At 39.5% G+C, this 19109-nt stretch overlaps 2 protein-coding genes across 2 annotated transcripts; one reads left to right on the plus strand and one right to left on the minus strand.

Moving 5' to 3' along the window:
• Positions 1-368: 368 nt before the first annotated feature.
• fam78bb (family with sequence similarity 78 member Bb) lies at positions 369-9725 on the minus strand. Its single transcript, XM_047373914.1, has 2 exons — positions 8159-9725; positions 369-5523 (listed from the first exon to the last, which is right to left on the minus strand). The coding sequence occupies exons 1-2, from the start codon at positions 8512-8514 to the stop codon at positions 5001-5003; spliced, it is 879 nt and encodes a 292-aa protein (XP_047229870.1). The 5' UTR covers positions 8515-9725; the 3' UTR covers positions 369-5000.
• Positions 9726-11163: 1438 nt separating this feature from the next.
• On the plus strand, positions 11164-18593 carry rex1bd (required for excision 1-B domain containing). The gene is made up of 5 exons (XM_047374214.1): positions 11164-11320; positions 11581-11663; positions 16113-16314; positions 17887-17975; positions 18186-18593. The coding sequence occupies exons 1-5, from the start codon at positions 11318-11320 to the stop codon at positions 18256-18258; spliced, it is 450 nt and encodes a 149-aa protein (XP_047230170.1). The 5' UTR covers positions 11164-11317; the 3' UTR covers positions 18259-18593.
• The last annotated feature ends 516 nt before the right edge of the window (positions 18594-19109 follow it).

The following is a 19109-nucleotide window of genomic DNA, read 5'->3' on the forward strand; positions in this document are numbered from 1 at the left end:
CATTCCCTCCCTTCTTTCTACGCTAATTTCTTTTCTCCTTACTTTTCTAATTTTGTTTTATTTTTCTCTCTCCTTCCTCTATCCAGTGTTGTCCCAGCTTCCACATATAACTGACTGACCACTATAAACATATCTTCTCTAAATTTAAGAATTACTTTTTAGATTTAAACTTAAATTCTAAAAAGGATTGAGAGGTTTTAACAAGAATATAAGTTAAGACATCTAAATTACTTCATTTCAAACATTTGTAAAATCTCCATAATCAGTTTATTTTCATTTCATCACACCCAAATATGTGATTTTCGCTACTTTGATTACTTGAAAATAATCTCCATATGAAGATGCGAACTCATCCACTGAGAAAAAGACTTTTGAGACCCTCGTACACAGATAACAGGTATGATCAGATATAAATATATTTTCCTTTATTTTTGTTCATTGAAACAATCCAGTTTTCACTATTTTTACACTATAAAAGCCAGAATTTGTTGAATAATAATGAATTCTTCCATCACAAGTGCTGCTCTGATGTTTTTTTCCTGATTGTCAGCGTGAGTTCAGAAATTTGAATCCTCAGATCTTTCACCGACTGCCCCTGTGTTGTGGTTAAGGTAGGTGTATCCGTTTCCCAAGTATCTGTGTTACAACACACCTGGCTGTGCGCCTTTCTGAAAATGAGGTGAGTGGGTCTTTGCCTGAAGGCTCGTTCCGCTGGCACCACAACTAAGAAGCAATGGGAACAATGAGATGGGAACATCATCCATTTCTCCTCTGGATGGGCTCAGCTGTTCACCAGTCATGTTTTTGTGTTGATGAGGCCGTAGAAAACGACACGATACCAGAGGAAGTACTACGGCTGTATTTAAATCATTAGGACATCTTTTTGCATTTATCCATTTTGGTTTTCAGCAAAAACAAATTTGAATCACTTTTGAATTGATTGAATGGAATTTGTTACAGACCTACAATCAGCCTTAGAATATAGAGCCTTTAAAACGTGTCCCTACACCTTCAACTTTTTCACATTTTGTCATACTACAACCAAAACATCAGAATTTTACATGATAGACCAGCACAAAGTAGAGCATATATTTACTAATAACCAAAAGTGTGACATGAAGTTGTATTCAGCCCTGTTTACTCTGATACTTCTAAATAAAATCAAGTGCAACCTTCACAAGTCATCTGATAATAAATTGGGTTACCTTTTGTGTAAATACAACGGTTCTGTGAAGGCCTCTGAGGTTTGTTTAGAGAACAGCATCATGAAAACCAAAGAATACAGCAGATAGGTCAGGGGTGCTCATGATGTGAAATAAGATGTTCCGGTTTGATGAGACCAAAGTTAAAATTTCAATGCAAGATGATGAGGGGCAGAAAACTAACCATGTACATCACCTTGTACACACCATCCCCATGAAAAAACATGGTGGTGGTAGGATTATGCTATGGGAATGCCTTTCTTCACCATGGAGAAGAAAGGTGATCAAAGTACATAGGAATATAGATAGAGGTAAATATGGGACAATCCTGGTAGAAAACCTGTTAGAGCCCATAAAATGCTGGACACTGGGAATGAGATTCATCTTCCAGTAGAATGACCCTAAACATACAGTCAGAGCTACAAAGGAAGGAAGGTTTAGATCAAAGCAGATTCATGTGTTAGATTGGTTTAATCAATGCGCAGACCTACATCAAGGCAAGAAAAATGGCTGTTTACAGATGCTCTCCATCCAACCTGATTTTGAGCTTTTTTATAGAAGACAAATTGGAAAAAAATTACTTTCTAGATGGGTAAAGCTGATAGAGACATACCCTACAACACTCACAGCTGTGCTTGCAGCAAGTCGTGGTCCAACAACGTACAGACTTTGTGAAAGCACATAGATTTGCAAAAGCATGCCGCACTTTTCAGATTTTTGCGTTTGATTTGATTTGGTGCTGTGACCCAATACTTTTGGCAAAATAGTGAAGAGTTTGTGGCTGCAGGTGGCTATGTCTTGTAAAATGTAAAATAAATCAACAGCATTGTGAACTGGGTCGACTTTAGGCATAGGGGAATTTTCTTGTTATTTTCTAATTTTTGGTTCAGCTCATCAGCATGGTAAATATTATACCTGCAGTATTCATATAATCGGGTCGTTTTTTTAACCAGTTTAGCATTTTCACAGCAGCTATGCAAAATCCCATTTTTTCAAAGCACTTATGAAGAAATTTCAATTTTCTGCACTTTATTGGGTGATGAGCAAATATATGTGTAAATGTTCTTTAAAGGTTTTTTAATTTTGAGAAACAAACTTCTAATCATTTTAAACACATTTTTAAATTACAATTAAACTGAATAGGACATATAAAAAGTGAAAATTCACATTTTTTCAAGGATTTGCCTGTTTTGAATTTAATCTCAGCAGTTCTTAAAAAATTTAACTTGATGGTCTATATCTGCAGATCAGGGATTTTACTGTGTATACAAAGCATACTAAAGAGGTGCTCTTGAAGTATCAACAGGGAGAACCATTCATTATTTTGTACAAGAGCTTTGTGAAACATCTTCAATGTTTTTTTGCACAAAATGAGGATTTTGTCATTTTTCTTTTTCAATATCCATAAAAGATCCAGAAACTCTTGGAAAGTTTCTGTACACAACAGAAGGAGGCTATAAAACAGTATTAAAACTCCCCTGACAGCACTGCACAAAAAACATTATTCTGTAAAACAAAGACTGACAAAAGTCAGCATAGAGGCTACAACCCTTTAAAAAAATTTAAATGTAGGGGAAAAACAACCAAAAATATCCCAGAAATAGGATCAGAGGTAAATTGTTCATAGGTTCAATCTTTTTTAGATTATATGTCACTATCAAAGCAAAAGCTTTAACTATTAACTCTGTGTCCTCCAGGCTGAAGAGAGGCCTGCCCATCCATGAACACAGAACGAATCCACTACGGATATAATGAGGTGAGGTGCGTGAGTACACACATGACATGTTAAAGTTACAAATCAAACAAGGCACCATTAATACTGACGGATTTATGCATGTACTGTACTGGAGCAACCCTTACTGATAGTGCTGTTCCAAGTGTTTTACAGCAGCAAATCTCTAGTAAAAAAATCCAGACGTCAAACTGACCCAACCTGCTTGCCATTGCTGTCATCTGCTGACAACAAGGTGAAACAAAAGTACAAGAACATCAAACCAGTACGCAATAAAAACCCTTAATTTACACAAGAACCAGACACCTTTTACATTTAAAACCCCGTTGCTGTTTCTGTCATGGTTTTAAAAACATAGTGTTGTACAGAGGGATATATTTGCCTCACTATCTACTTTGTGTTTCAGTATCTGCCTTTGAGATGATGTCTTTGTATTATGTGTAATAAATTAAAGAGAATATATATATTTTTTAATCATTGTAATCATTCAGTTATGTTTACATTTAGTTTGCCGTCAAAGACCAAACCTGTGTAGAAACTGTTCATTATTGGTTAAAAACACAAAAATCTGTGTATACATTTTACATATTGTAAAAAAAAGTTTATCCATGACTGTATCCATCCTTTATCCTTTGCTTTTCAGAGATTTCAACTGATCCATTAGGCAAGCTTAGGTATCTCTTCCCCAAAGACAACACTTTCTAGCTTATTCTGAAAAATCCCCAGAAGGGATGCAAACTCCCAACAAGGACTATTGGGACTTTGCAGAGGGATTTCTTCTTGTGGGATGTGCCTGGAAAACGACCAAAAGAAGGCCTCTTGATCAGATGACCAAACCAGCTCAGCTAACTCATTTTGATGCAGAGGAGCAATGACTCTAGGTTTTTGGTTTAGTTCTTTTTTCACCAGTAATCTTTACTGCAGATAAAACCCCACATTTAAAACCATCTACAGCTCCAGCCTAGCATCACCATGCCAAGATAATTGAATTCCCGTGCTTGACCTTATTCTGGTAGCTTACTACCTTATTCAAGCCCCCTTAGGTAGTATTGAAAGACTATGAATTTATGGAGGTGAATGTGGAGGCAGAGGGTTTGAGGATGTGAAATGGTTGAGGGATGGTCGTACTACCAAAATTGTAATTATTTCATACCTTTCCTTTCTAACAAACAGTCATACGGGGGTTTGTTCGTCTTCCTTCTCTAAATCTAATAGGAGAGGCCTGAAAATCCGCTTTTACTGTTGCATGCTGACATCGGCAGGCATCTCTGGCTTTGCAAAGGCAAAACTGGAGTAAACTGGGACGCTTGGATGAAGTCGCTACTAGAAAAGAAAAATCTCTCTGTTGGCTTCATTCATCCGTCAGTATGTCCATGAGCATAGGTAAATGTTTCGCCTACACTTCCTGTGATCTGCGTGCTGAAAGCTGAATCCAAAGCTAATTGGAATGAGGCCTCTGGTGTGTATGAGGCAGTCTGGTGTGACAGCAGCAAGCCTGAACCCAGCTCTGAGGGCTCCATTATAAAAACAAATCAGCACAGACAAATACACCTGATTACCTACAGTCACATTATCCATCTGAAATGAAAATGATCAATTAATTCCCACATTAGAGTTGTCTTTATTAGACCTTCACCTCCAGCGCATTTCTTTGTTTATCTACACAGACTGGAGGATCTTTAAGGCTGTAAACCTTGTTTTTTTTAACTGCCCATGTCAAGGCTTGATCATGTCCTCCTGAGCCTGAGGAGCTACATCAAAGATTAACGTTACATCTCAGCATTGATGGTGTTTTCTCAGAGTTATACAGCACTCCTCTCTGGTGTGCTGGGTTAGAGTGAACTTCTGTGATCTCCATAGTTCAGCAGTACCAGAGGCAGAGGCTGAAACCTTCTGGATAGTCAAAGGCAGCAGTGGGGAATTAAGGCAGCTGTCCACTCAGAATTTGAACACAGATTCAACAATTAAATACTTGACTCTGTTTCAGTCTTTCTTTATCATATTGAGTCATCTGTGTCTCACTGTGATGTTGTAGCAAAAACAGTTATAAAGAGCCTCTCCTCGCTCTATTTAGGTGGAATGACAACAAGTGGAGGACCTCTCCTTGGCCTCCACATCAGAACCTGGGCATCGTTGGCGTTTGGCTTCCCCATGGCGTTAGGAGGGACGGGCTCCATGCGGCCCAGCACCCGTGGCTGCTCCTGGTACAGCCGGCTCACCAGCCTGGCTCTGGAGCCCAGAGGCTGAGACGGATCCACGACAATGTCCACCCTCATCCTCCACTTGATGGTGTGCAGCAAGATCTTTTCCTTCGATGTGGTGTTCAGCGCCACCAGCCAGGTGGTGAAGCTCTGGTCCCTCTTGATGTTGGTCAGTAAGGGCGTGTTGGACTCACTGACTGGCACCGCCCAGGTGACGCTGGGGTAAAAGTTATCGTTCATGCTGACGGTGAAGCGTGATGGCTTGGAGGTGGGGCCAACTATGGTGACGGTTTCTGTTGTGTTTCCGTACCAGGGGTAGCTGATACCATCGGAGTCGCTGATGGCCCTCACCAGACCTTCTCGCAGCTGAGGTAGCTCCCAGCTTGACCTGCGGGGAGACAGAAATAAAGCTTTGGTTTCATAAACTCAAGCGATATGTATCATCAATCAAGTACTTTGTCAACAAAAACAAAACGAAACAGCCACCCATCCATGGTTGTGGGGGGGCCATCTTCTGTAGTCAATGGGCAAGAAACAGGGTACACCCTGAATGGGTGGCCAGTGCACCAAAATATGATCTATAAATCATAAAGTCCCTGTACCATGAATCATGTTTTACCTGAGTTTAGACTTTCCATGATCTGTTATAAAAGAGGGACTCTGAAGTGAAAAGTCGCATACCCTACTGTGCTGTAAAGTAAGGACTTGCTACATTTGAGACGCACATGATGGAGAAGGCTTGATCTAGTTAGTGCCATTTTGTTGTGGAACTGCTATTCAGATATTGAGAGAAAACACAATTTTCCTGTTTTCCTGCAAGAAATTTAAAACCTTTTGAGGACTTTTATCAACATTAAAATAATTTTCTGAGACATCAGACAGCAGAGAAGTTACAACAACTCAACACCTCAATATGTTAATTACTGTTGATGCTTTATGATGGGAGAATTTGGATATTTCTAAAATAATGCAAAACAAAATCACAGCATAGATCTTGCTTAAAATTGAATTAAATGCTTCATTTTTTAACTCCATTCTTTTTGTTGATCATATAACCCAACATAACTCCTCTTGAAGGTGTAACTATCTTGTTTGATTGTTGTGCTCCTTTTTATTGTATGTTACTTTTATGGTTATTGGAAAGGGATTTATTCTGAATATTTTCTGATAGTTTGGAAATTCCCAGAATAAGTGCAAAAAGGAAGGATTTATAACCTTTTTTTTTTTTTAGGAAATAATGGTCTTCAATTGTTGGCACTCCCTGCAGTTGATACTTTATACAACGCCTTTTGGCCAGCAGGACAGTCTGCTCCTGCTACATTTTGTAAGGGTGGAACATACAGAGAGGGTGATCTTTCACCAACACTCTTTGCACAATCTCCTCCTACATCCTCTGTTATGTTCTTTTTTCTTCATCTCATTGCACAAGATGTCTTTAGGTCTTCAGTCCGATGAACCATTTCTGCGATGATTTTACCATGTGTTTTCAATAATTAGCCTGTTAAAAGACCCATGTATAGTTTTCTGTCAGAGATCGTATGTAAAATGTCCTGGTATTTCAAAGATTTGATAATGCCATGAAGGTTCTAACAAGGTTCGCAGGGCCTTTGGAAGAGAAACTGGCCCACAGCATCACACATTCCCCACCATACTCAACAGTGAGTTCCTCCTTTGTTCCTCCCCAGACACAATTGGATTGTTTGTTCCAGCATAACCCAATTTTAGATAGTAGATAGTGTCTAATGGTTGTTATAGAGACTCTGTGACCGCAAGATGCCACTCTTAGCTGCAGTTTATTACCAGGAACTTTATTTTGACCTCCTTTACCTTCCTTTTCACTCTTCATAGTGGCCAGATAAAATAGGCTGATTGTCCTGCCAGTGGCTCAAAGTACTGAGCCTGTTTGCTACTTGATATTTATACGCCAGGATAACAGAAAGTCTGAAATTTGTAGTTCTTAGACACTCTTATCAATTGAAAAAAAGTTGTGCACCCGGTGATTTTATTCAAACAATTGTGCCTTAACCTGGGACCCCTCCAACCCCCACCCCCTAATGAGTATATTAAAGGTAATATTCAGCTAATGCAATACAAGGTGAGTTTTAAGGTGCTTTACACATCTTTACTAGAGGTGCCAATGTCATGCCTGTCAGTGCATGATAATCTCTTTGTTCTGCTCTCACTTTGGTCATCTGGTGCCCTTTCTTCCTCCTGTTTGTTGAGCTTTTATGATTCGAAAGCCCCTTCCTCTGCCCGGGTCATGCAGTACACCCATCTTAGACCTGGACCCAGCAGGATTAAACACCCCCTCACATATGCCTTCCCTGATTCAATTCAATTCAATTCAAATTCAAGATACTTTATTGATCCCCGAGGGGAAATTAGAATTCCAGTACAACCCATCAAACATACATCATGACACAAGACAAGGGGGGCGGGTCACCGAGGCTTTGCTGTCCACGCTCAGGCGCTGCCCTTGTTAGATGAGAAAAGAGGCCACATTAGGAAAGTAGAGAAAAAAAATCATATTTCACACTTTATCCTTAGCAGGATACAGTTTGAGATTGCAAAAAACCTCAGCACAAAGAAGCAACAAGAAGACAAGACACAGAGCTGAAGCAGGGCAGATATGGGAGGGGTGCGGGAGACAGAGAAAAAGCGTCCTCCTCCACCGAGAGCAGAAAGAAAAAGAAGATAACGCGTGTTTGTGCGTGTTGTGGGGGACGACATGTCCCCGTGGGCACAGCTTGAGTGCCAGAGAGCGAGCAGCAAATGTTGTTTTATCTAATAGCAGCTTTTCTATTTACGTGACAGAGTCACAGGAACAAAATCTGTCGGTGGGCGTCTGAATGAAGGAGGCTGACAAGTACATTTAACCTGCTGCGTGCACAAATGCTCCAACTCTCAGAGCCATGCACCGGCATCTGCATGCTGGCGGAGCTTTGCCTAAATAACACTTTTCATTTGCGTAATAAATCAATTTGTTTGTGATGGAGACTCTGGGGACAGAAGTTTTAACTCACATGCCGATATCCCCGTAGGTGTTGTAAAACTCCATCTGAGTGCACGCCTGGATCCAGCCCACTACCCAGGTTTCGTTGCGCGGAATAGGGGGCATAACAATCCGGGCAGCGGCTTTAAAGTAGGGCGTCTTGTATCGGAGCACAATGGGAGAGTTTTCCTCAATGACTGTCGGGCAGTGGTCTATAGTGGCTGACAGGTCGTGCACCACGATGTTTTCCCGTTTGATTCGCGACTTGTTGCAGGCAATGCTCTGAATGCAACCCATGACTGTGCAGGAGAAGGAGAACCTCAAAGGCCCGGGGAACCTCGCAGCTGGCTGGGACTCGACCAGTATCAACACTACAAGGCCGTACATCAGATGAGACGAGGAGGCAGAGGTGGGTCTCACCACGCTGAAGGTATGCAGATCAGAATTAGAATAAGGATCACAGGGACTTTCTGATCCATGGAGGCTCCAAACCAGAAGATTGCTACCCTGGTTAAAAGCAGGTATGCTTGAAACGGAAACCTTCAGTTTCTTTGTACCCTTTCCTTGAGGATCTGACCCATCTGTGCTCCTTCTGCAACCCCTGTCCGCAACCTTTGATCCTGGTCCTCCTGCCCGGAGCTGTCATGTCATAAGAGGCTTTGAGGGACCGGCGGACACTGGGGCGCCGGCTGGGAGACCCGGTGTTCGGGCGGCGGCAGCTGTATTTGCGAGAGCAGCTTTGTGCATGAGAAGATGAAGCAGCTGGACAGAACCCGAGGGATGGTGTCATTAGAGTCCGTCATGCCTTTGGACTAGAAGCGAAGCAGACCAGGCGAAATAAGCGATATCTGTGAAGCATCCGAACATCCGCGATGCAAGACCTCCTCTGAAGATAAGACGAACCCGCCTGCTTGTTACCGATCAGACTGAGAAATATCATGGTTGTTGATACTTCCTATGGATGGATGAAACAGTGTCATGCAGAGTAAAAAAAGAAGAAACCCGCTGTCATAGCAACCGCGCTGAGCAGGTTCCACGGCATCCCGATCCGATGAAACTGCGGAGTGTCGCTGTTCACCCTCCGTGGTGCTGAACCTGCTGAATGGACCAATGAACTGCGGGGGGAGACTCGGGGCGTAGGAGTCTACACTGTAGAAGTTCTGCGATTTGCTTCCTCCATATTGGAATAATGCTTTCAAATCCTGCAATAATATAAAAAATAAGCCCCCAATGGATGGGACGAAGACTACATCAATCTAGGCGGTGCCCTGTAGGTTCCAGCTTTCTACAGGTCTTATCTTATCTCAAAAAATAAAACACGTCTAATTAATATTTATACATTCTACTGTATTACTGTAAAACAGATTTTTAGATAACCTAAACTGAAAGTGCTAGACCACTGTCAGTTAACGGCAGGGGACCACTGTAGTTTCAAAATAAATCTTAATTATAGAAATGAATTACGAAATAAAATCTTCAAAATATGTTTAATGTGTAACAGTAACTGTTCATTATATGACCACCAACTTGGTGAATTAAAATTAGAGAGCTGTTCCTCGGTCCGGCAGTACAATAGCTGCTATTCTTCCACCACAGTAGCGTCAATGAGGTTGTTTTTCAAACCCTTTTTAAAGACTCTTTTCCAAGCGAGCTTTATAGACGATTTATTTGGATTCGTTTGGAGAAGGCCTGACTTTATTATCATGTATTTTAAAATAATATCAGATAGTTCAACAATATTTAACCCTAGTATTGTTTTTTTTATCATCAGTGTCCTTCTTAGTGGACTTTGTTTGCAATTTCTACCTTTTCTATCGCCTTTAATATTTGGTTAAAGTTGCACCCTGAAAACGTGTTTTCTATGGTCATGAACAAACTATGGATACACCCCACCTCCACATCAACATAGTAGGATGCTACCACCCCCGTGCTTGGTGTGATGAACCATGACACTGAAAAAATGCCATATATAGTAAACATGTATGTTTAAAAGACTTAGACTGCCGTTTTAAAAAATTCTCATGTAGCTCCATCTCATCTGACCGTAATTTGTGGGCAGCTTCAAATTTTTGTCAAGCCTGAAGGTGTAAGTTTGGAGACGCTGCGTCACTTATGGTCTTTGGCGAAGGCTCAGCAAATAATTAGCCCCCTCCTGATCAAAGAACTACTACATTTAACTGTGATTTATTTTTTATTTTTTATTAGAAGACACCCGTGAAGCCAAGCTATCAGCAAGAAGACCCAGAAAATTGCTCCTGAACAGTGTAGGGGAGACTTTGGGGTTTTTCCAGACCTTAGTAAAGATGTGCCACATTCAGATATGGAGTTCTGCCACTATTCTGAGTGTAAAACATCGTTCTGTAAATATGCAGAGAGGCCTGGAGACCAACTCATTTGGATAAATTTAAAAGTTGCAAGACAGGTTGAGTAAGAGGTTCAGATGTGTTGGGTTCGTATCAAATATTAAAAATTCTATATTTTTTTCCATTATCTTTTGTTGCTGAAGGGTTGCTGAGTGCGTTTTCTGTAGGCTGAATAGACTATTCCATTGTTTACAGCCTCTACACTGGCTGTAAATAAATTTAGAAATGATCAGTTTTTAAATATAATGCTGATAAAAATGAAAAATACTGGTTTCATGACTTTTTACGTTTAAAAAAAATATAAGATGTAAAATGTCCACAACATAGTAATACTAATGGTACAGGTAACACCCTTTTGTCTTGTTTTTGTCATAAGACCACTACCTATGTGCTTTGTCCTCTTACGTTTCCATTGATATGCAATGATCTATTTAAAAAACGAATTTAATCTATTTTTATAAAATTATGTTGTCTTTCATCTAAAACCTAAAAAAAAAGAAAAAACATGTTGACTATTTCACTGTACAATAAATAAGTTTAGTACAGTACCTTTTTATAAAACTTGATTGGTTATCTTTCTTTAAAGGGTGATCTATATTTTGGCTCAAGCCAAATTTTAAGACCGAAGGCAACAACAACTCCATGCTTTTACTTTGAAGGCCCGTTGTTTACATCGAACGTCATCGTCATTTCCGGTTTGCTCAGCTTACATGCTGCTTCTTGACTAAAAGAAAGAAAAACATAAACGTTCTTCGTTTATTCCATGTAAACACGATGTTGTTATAAAGCAGCTAGAACAGATCGGTAGTATTTTATATTAGAACAACATGGTAAGAGTCTTGCATTTCCTTTAACCGTATTTTCATATCTCAACGCTAATGCTAAACTAGCCAAGCTAATAACAAGCTAATGTTGCAGATGTGGCTTAAAGAGTTGTGCTAAGAAGACAGGGTTTTGGCGTGTACTGTTGAATACATGAATACAGGAACGTTATAGGATATTTCATATTTATGCTAGTTGGATGGATATAGGCTGTCTATCCTGATCTGAAAACCAGATTTGTTGTATTTTGTGTAACTTTATTCATCAGGTTCCATCAGACCTTAAGACCCTGATCCAGAGGTTTTATCAACTTCAGTCTGAGCGGATAGAGACGTATCGACTCTTTGAAGAGTGAGTTTGGGCTTCAGAAACATGCCCCAACGCCTCACACAGGAAAATAAATATTGAACACAGAACCAGTTTTCTGAATAAATATATTATTAAAGGTGCAAATGACATGAAATTCTCACCAGATGTATATTTGAACCCAAATTATGTTTAATGAAATTGAAAAAGTATTGAACGTGCTAAATTAAATGTATTTAAAGCCTTTGTAGTTGATAGCTTCAAGACGCCTCCTGTATGCAGAATCTCGTCACATGCGTTGCTCAGGTTTTATTTTGGCCCATTCTACCACACAAACAATTTTCAAGTCCTGAAGGTGTTTTGGACCCTTTCTATAAACCCTGAAACGAAGTCCTTCCCATATGATTTCCATAGGATTCAGGTCATAGTAGTAGCTTTATTTCCTTTCTCTGAAACCAGCTAAGAGTTTCCTTGGCTGGTTATTTGAGATCATTGTCTTGCTGACACATCCACCTTCCTTTCGTCCTCATCATCCCTCATCATGATACCTGCTACTTCCAGCTCTTTCTGTCTCTCGGACAGCCCTTCTGATAAGAAATTTCACTCCTCTGTGTGAAATCTTGCAAAGAGCACTGGGTCGTGGCCTGTTTATGATGTAATGAGGTTCTTTCCAGCCCCAACAGTGCTGGAACTGGAACCTTGAATAGTTTAGACATTCTTCTGTAACTAATGCCATCAGCACATTTTGCAACAATAAGGTTGGAAAGAAGAGGAAAGGTCTTATGTGACACCTTGGTCATGAGGCACCTTTTTTAGGCCATCATTTGGGACTCAACCAGCTGATATTATTTGCACTAAGGGGCAGGATTACTTTCTAATTTCTAATAGATTTCAGTTGATGTCATGACTTTCTGTGTCTTTTTGCCCCTTCATTGCTTCATTTGTTAAATATTTTTTGCCTGTGCCATTCTATTTAATTGCATGTAACTTCATTTATAGACAACTATAGTTTGATTTGTTTGCTTATGTGGACTTGGTGGAATGTTACCAACATCTGTGGAGAATTTCATGTCAATTGTACCTTTAGAAACATGGAAAGGTGGAGAATACAACCAGTGTTTAATAAAACATTTGCCTTTGTTAGCAGAAAGTCCTTGTTGAAAACAGTATAGAAGCTTAGACAGATCTTTAAAATAAGTTAAATTAAAAGCCACCCGTGATGATTGGACGTTCACATGTGCACCTAATATTATGATTTCTTCTCTGTAAAGGTTTGAAGGATCTTTTGGCATGGAATAAACAATCAGATTTACTGCAACAGCAGTGCCTCGCAGAAGTCATGCCTCTATAAATTGGTGGCCAGTCAATACATAAATTCTCTGCTGACACTGGTGTCAGGTTTCTGCTCAGAAAGAGCATGAGGAGGTCTACAGCTGAGAAGCAGCTTTAAATGCAGTACTATCATGTTGCTACTGATGCTTCTGCTCAAGTCTGGATTAGCCCTCTTACAATTTGCTATTAATTCTCATTATCATCAATAATCACCTGTTTAAAAAATCTTGTTGAAGCTAAATGAACCTGCTTCATTTCAGACTGTTTTTAAGGGTATTTGACAGAGGGATATATAGAGCTTTATGCTGTATAAATTAAGTAAATTTAAATCTTCCTGCATCAAGGTCACTTTCAGGTTGACACAGCTCCAGTGAGAACAGGTGAACTGGGCCGGTCAGGTTCATACAGTATAGAAAGGTGTGAGACGAGCTCTGACATTATTGAACAAAACTCTGCACACGCATGGATGAATTTACACAATTTCTTAAAATACAAGAATTTATTTACAAAAATAAGTCAACTCAAAGTCAAACAGATTTCAATCAACAAACTCTTTACTATGCTAAAACAATCCAACTAAACTACCAAGCAGAATTAAAGAATAACGAAGACTAATGTTCTATGTACAATATAAACAAGTGGATTAAAGATGATTGAAAACCATGACCAAAAGAATGATGCAACATTAATGCAATGTTTATGTTTGAGAACCAAGGATTATCTTGAAGAATCTGGAAATGAAGTTAAGTTAGTCTTGGAACCAACTTAGGCAATAATAAGCAAACGTTTAGACAACCCTTCACAATGCAAGATCAGATAAAATATTATTTAAATAAAACATTTTAAAGAATGATTTTCTGAATAAAACCAACCTTCTGGATGGCTAATTCTCAACGGTGTTTAATTACCTGCCTTTATTTATTAGAATAATATTTACGGAAATATTATTTTGAATAAGAACCAAACTTTTGGATAAATGGGTCTTCATGGTGCTTATTTAGTTATCACGTTTAGTAAAATAATATTTAAGGAAATATTACTTCCTAGATTGGAAACTAACAACCTTTCTGGATAAATGATCTTTAGCTGACTCATAAAGTGAGCACATGTTCTTCGCCGTTAGCGGTTGGAGCTAACAAAAGAAACTTATAGCTGGTTACCAGAATCAAACACGTACCTTTAAAATACCACTAATAAAAGGTTTGAAATGCATAAGCGTGGACGGCGCGTTATGGCCGATCTTCTGTGTTTAAAACCACTCTTTAAATAAAGTTTGTCTTAACTTTAACAACAACACAGACCACATCAGTAGCTGAGTTTCTGAACACAAACAAAACAAACCTCATTAAACGAACATTTAGATTATTTAACTCTAAACTAATCTTCTCTGCCCAAACACAACCTCTTACATGAACCTTGCTGAGGAGAAGTTGTCCGGGGCGACGAAGTTGAGGAAAGCATCCACAGTGAACAAAGGGTTAACTTTCAGCTAACCTCCGTAGCTGTGGGGCGGGGCGGCTCGTTCTGCCGGCCCAGCAGGCCTCAGAAGAAAAGTCAAGTCACGCTTGTCTCATTACACCCTTTAAATGAATGAATGCCGGATACTCAAACAGCAAATCATTATTTAACTTTGTTGCATGTGATCGAAGTCACTCTGGATCCAAGTTGAAGAGTTATGTCTGCTTGACAGCAAGAAGATGCTGTGTCTCCTTCCAGCTCCGCTGGAGACCTGTGTGGAAGAGGTCAGGTTTGTTGGAACGCGGGTTTTTATTCAAACAGTGGCGTCAGGGGAAGTCCGCTGCCCTTCTGTTCCTGGGCTGAGTTAAGAGTAGGTTACTGTGATTTATTTAGAAAATTCCAGAAAAGATCAAACTGGCCTCGACCCAACAGTTGACAGTATCATGGTATAAAAACGGTATGTACAATATGGTCTGATCACTTTTATTCGAAACAGAAAAGTGACAAACATTCATACTGCCGCTAAAATAATCAGCATTTATTTGTTCTGACATTGATACATAGACAATTAGATAAATAAAGATGTGACATTTTTTAGTAGCTTGTTGTGCAAAGTAATTTCCAAAAAGCCAACTTTGCCTCTCTTGTAAGCAAGGAAGAAGTACAGTAGCCTGCTTTCAGCCAGCTGACTGTCAGTGCTCCTGCAAACATGGGGGAGCAGCAGTGATGTGTTTGTTAATGCTCAACTCAGCCGGAGACTACTCCGCTCGGTCTGACACTTGATCTGGAGTAACATTAAAAACAGAAGTTAGTGCAGAAGTTGCTGCACCAGAAATGTTCACATTTAATGTAAAGACTAAAGAAAGGACACCAATTTTTTAATTAGGTTGAATAAATAAGGTCATATTTAAACTATTAAAAACCTATGCTGGAATATTTTAACTGATGTGTTAGTGTAATGAAACCTAACATAAAGTAGTGATCCCATGCCTAACACATATTTCCTGAACAGCAAGGAGACAAATATAACTACAAAACAAAACACTTGGTTGTTGTCAGTAGATGTAATAATCTGCTAATAAATCTAATAAACATCGACATTGGGCATTAGTCCTTGTTGTCTTAAATAATAATCCCCTGGACCATAAATATCTGGACTATTTTAAAATCCAGATATTTATGGACTTTTTTTCTGGCTGACTCACTTTAGCAAGAAATCAATAATTATGCTCCCCAAAACAAATAGTTTGTCACTTCCAGGTAAATATTTGCACAGAAACTAACCCTAATATGCATTTATACACGTTCTTTGCGCAGCTGTTCAAGGGAATAGGAGCTCAATCCACCCCACAGGTCTAGATCCAAACTCTGCTTGTTTTTTTGGTCAAACGTTTGTGATCCATTTTAAATATTCAACAATAAGATCCATAATTTTTAGCAGGAGCTTGTTTCCTCTCCCTGTCCAGTAGTCGTGCATCAGGTGCAGAGAACCCTGTCTGTGGAGCACCAGGGGTCAGTGAGCCTTTAGAGTGAACATAATGATGTAAATGTCACACTTAGCTTTAATCACTCTCCCTTGTTTTTGTTCACATTTTCTCCCTGTTTGGGGGGGGGGGGGGGCTTTATCACATAGAAATCTGAATCGTATGTCAGTTTTAATTTAGTTTTTCTTTTTATTTTGGGCTGGCTGCTGAAACTGTTCAGAGGACATGAAGCCTACTTGCGGACTGGGCCCCATTATGACTTCGAGCACTATAAGCAGTTGGTCCACGAGATAACGCAGGCCTTCAGCGGCATTTCTAAGGAAGTCCTGGAGATCAAGGGAAGGCTTCAAGAGTTGGACCAAGCTGACCTTTGTGAGCACATTGAAAAGCTACAGAGCAAAGAGAAGCAGAAACTTGAACTGGTGGGTAAACATCACTGTTTAACACAAAAACACCCCTCCATTGTCTAAACTCTTATCTGTTGCTTCATTGATTCCACATAATATATTTTGCTCATAATGCTATCTACTTTATTAAACGCACCAGTCCCTGCTGCAGCAAAACGCTGTGATTTCATCAGGCCTCTGGAAATAAACTAATTATTCTGGCATTTAGCAAATAGAAATAATTTAAGTGTCCGAGTTACCGCACCCTGTTGGCGGTCAGACGCCTCGGAGCCCCTCCGGTCCTTGGACCCCAGAAGCGATCACCCACACTATCTAAAGACTATTAAAGCAACGACTATCAAACTGTTTCTAACTTTTAGCTTCTTTAATCTAAATTAAGGCAGAGGAATGATTACAGAGATCAGCGCCGAGGCTCCCGTCTCGGACCGTCGCCGTCTGTTAGAGGATGACGAAGAGCCCCGATAGAAGGTCACATGTAGTTTTTATATCTGGCACTTCAATGCAATGGATGTTCTCTCCCTCAGTGATTATCAGTAGACTATGTGTCACCATTGTGGTGTCTATCTGTTAGATTGTGTAGTAGCGGGTATCCATACTTAATCTAAGTGTGTTGTAGGTTTCTAATCAAACCAGTTATACCAGCTGCTCCACTATCAACCCCAGTGCCCCAGCTTCAGGTCATTTATGACAAACCTTGGGCCATTTATCCTTGTAATGTGTGTCTATGAGCATTCTTATCCTCTTCTAACAAAAGGGAAACATTAGAACTTATACTTTACTTCACTATAGTATAAAAGGGAAAAACAGCTATGAGCATATCAATAAAGGTTATTCCTAACATAAGAATATAAACTGACTCAAATTCAATGACAAGTGGTAAAATAAAATTGGTTTTGCATCTTTTTATGCAGTTTATGTACATGTCTGTGTAGCGGTTTCCTAGCTGCTGGCAGATCAGTCTGTTCCAAATTGAAGCAAAATCTAATCAGAGATTGTGGTGAATTAATGAATAATTTAGTTAATATCAAACAAAAAATAAACTTTTACATGAAGATGTTTCCTTATTTCTAATTTGCCTTTTGCAGGACTGTTTACTTGGATAGCATTCGTTAAGTTCAGTTTTAAAACCTATGTTGTTCTTGCTGTAACAAAGCATGTTTGTTTAATCTATAAGGAAAAACGTGACTCTTTAACCCCCCCGGATGCAGAGAGCTCATGCATCATATTTCAAGCTAGGTTTTCTTGTATAAACCCCATTCGCCACTGATTTACTTTCTTTCAGTGCTGATGGCAATCCGTTAATTTAGTGACCCTTACAGAAGCTCTTTGAAGCTTTGAGTATCGACAGGAGAACAAACACTAGCTTGATTCCAAACAGTTGTTTTTGTTTGTTTTCCTCAAATGATTCTTTTCTCTTTCAATCCGATGGCTCTCGTTCTGCCCCAAACTTTGCTTCCCAGACATTCTCATTTTCTCCATCTTTTCTGGAGAACGGAGTAAATGAGTTTTACATTTCTCTGATACACATTTGTTTCCTGGGAAAGTTCAGTTACCTCTGACATTTTACCCATTTTTGCCTCTGAACAGACAGCCAAGCTGCAGCTGGCCAAGCAGCAGGCCCAGGATCATCTGGAGGATGAAGGCTGTCTTGAAGGAATTCAGGAGATCAAGCACGAGTAAGAGACGCTTGCGCTGCCCCTTTATTTGGTGCATTAGCTCATTATTACTTGTGTGCTGATGGGGTTAGAGCTAATCTCATAACTCTGAGCTGATATATCAGAACAGATTTCTTTTAAACCAGTGTATTTGTTTGATAGAACAAGCGGCTGTATAACTGATGCAGTATCGTGGTCGTAAGGAACGTCTTTGTTTCTGTCTTTGGACAGGATCATAAAGAACAAAGAGGCTATGAGTGAGATCATGCAGGACTTTAAATACGATTCAGAAGAGTGTGATTGACAGCCAGCTCCCTGGAGGTCTGAACCAACGGCCCTCTCACATGACGAAACCGCGGAGTCGACTTCGCCCTGATGCAACTTCCATCTCGGAGTCTTCATCAGCTCTTATTGATTCGCCTCCGGCTCCACCCTGCTCTCTGCTGCAGTCTGATTCCACCCAGGGGGGGTTCTCCCAATCTGCCTCTGTGTGATTTTATGTGTAGTCGTGTGTTTGCTTTGCTGCATTGCTGAACATAGAAGAGTGTTTATAATGTGATGATATGTTTGGAAAAAAAACCACCAAAACGAAATCATTAATGGAGTTTGTCTTTATTAATAAAGACAAACTTAAAGAGTTATATTTGAACTTTTATTGGCTGAATTATATAGGAAAATAAAACTTAACATTTCCTTACATAGGCAGTTACAAAAATATAAGTGCTTAGAAACAAATATTCTGGTTCGACAATAGGACTTGTCACGTTTTAAATTACTGATGATTTACTTGAAGAATATCTAATTGTACTGAGATATTTTAATGAATAATAATTGATCATTATTGTCTATGTAATTCTCATTGAATTCCTTTTCATGCTAAACGATATAAAATGAATAGAGATTTACTTGAAGCGTACCTACCTCAGGGTGATCAACAGAAATAGGCATTATCTCATTAAAGTTATTTTCCACTTAGAGCCGGTCCAAAGCTGTCAGGGGTCCTAAAGGAAGTTTGATTGGGCCCCCTTCCAGTGCTTTTTGTCACACAGTACAGACCAAAAGTTTGGACACCTTCTCATTCAAAGAGTTTTCTTTATTTTCATGACTATGAATATTGTAGCTTCACACTGAAGGCATCAAAACTATGAATTAACA

Source organism: Girardinichthys multiradiatus, chromosome 9, assembly GCF_021462225.1.
Source record: "Girardinichthys multiradiatus isolate DD_20200921_A chromosome 9, DD_fGirMul_XY1, whole genome shotgun sequence".
Taxonomy (NCBI): Eukaryota; Metazoa; Chordata; class Actinopteri; order Cyprinodontiformes; family Goodeidae; genus Girardinichthys; species Girardinichthys multiradiatus.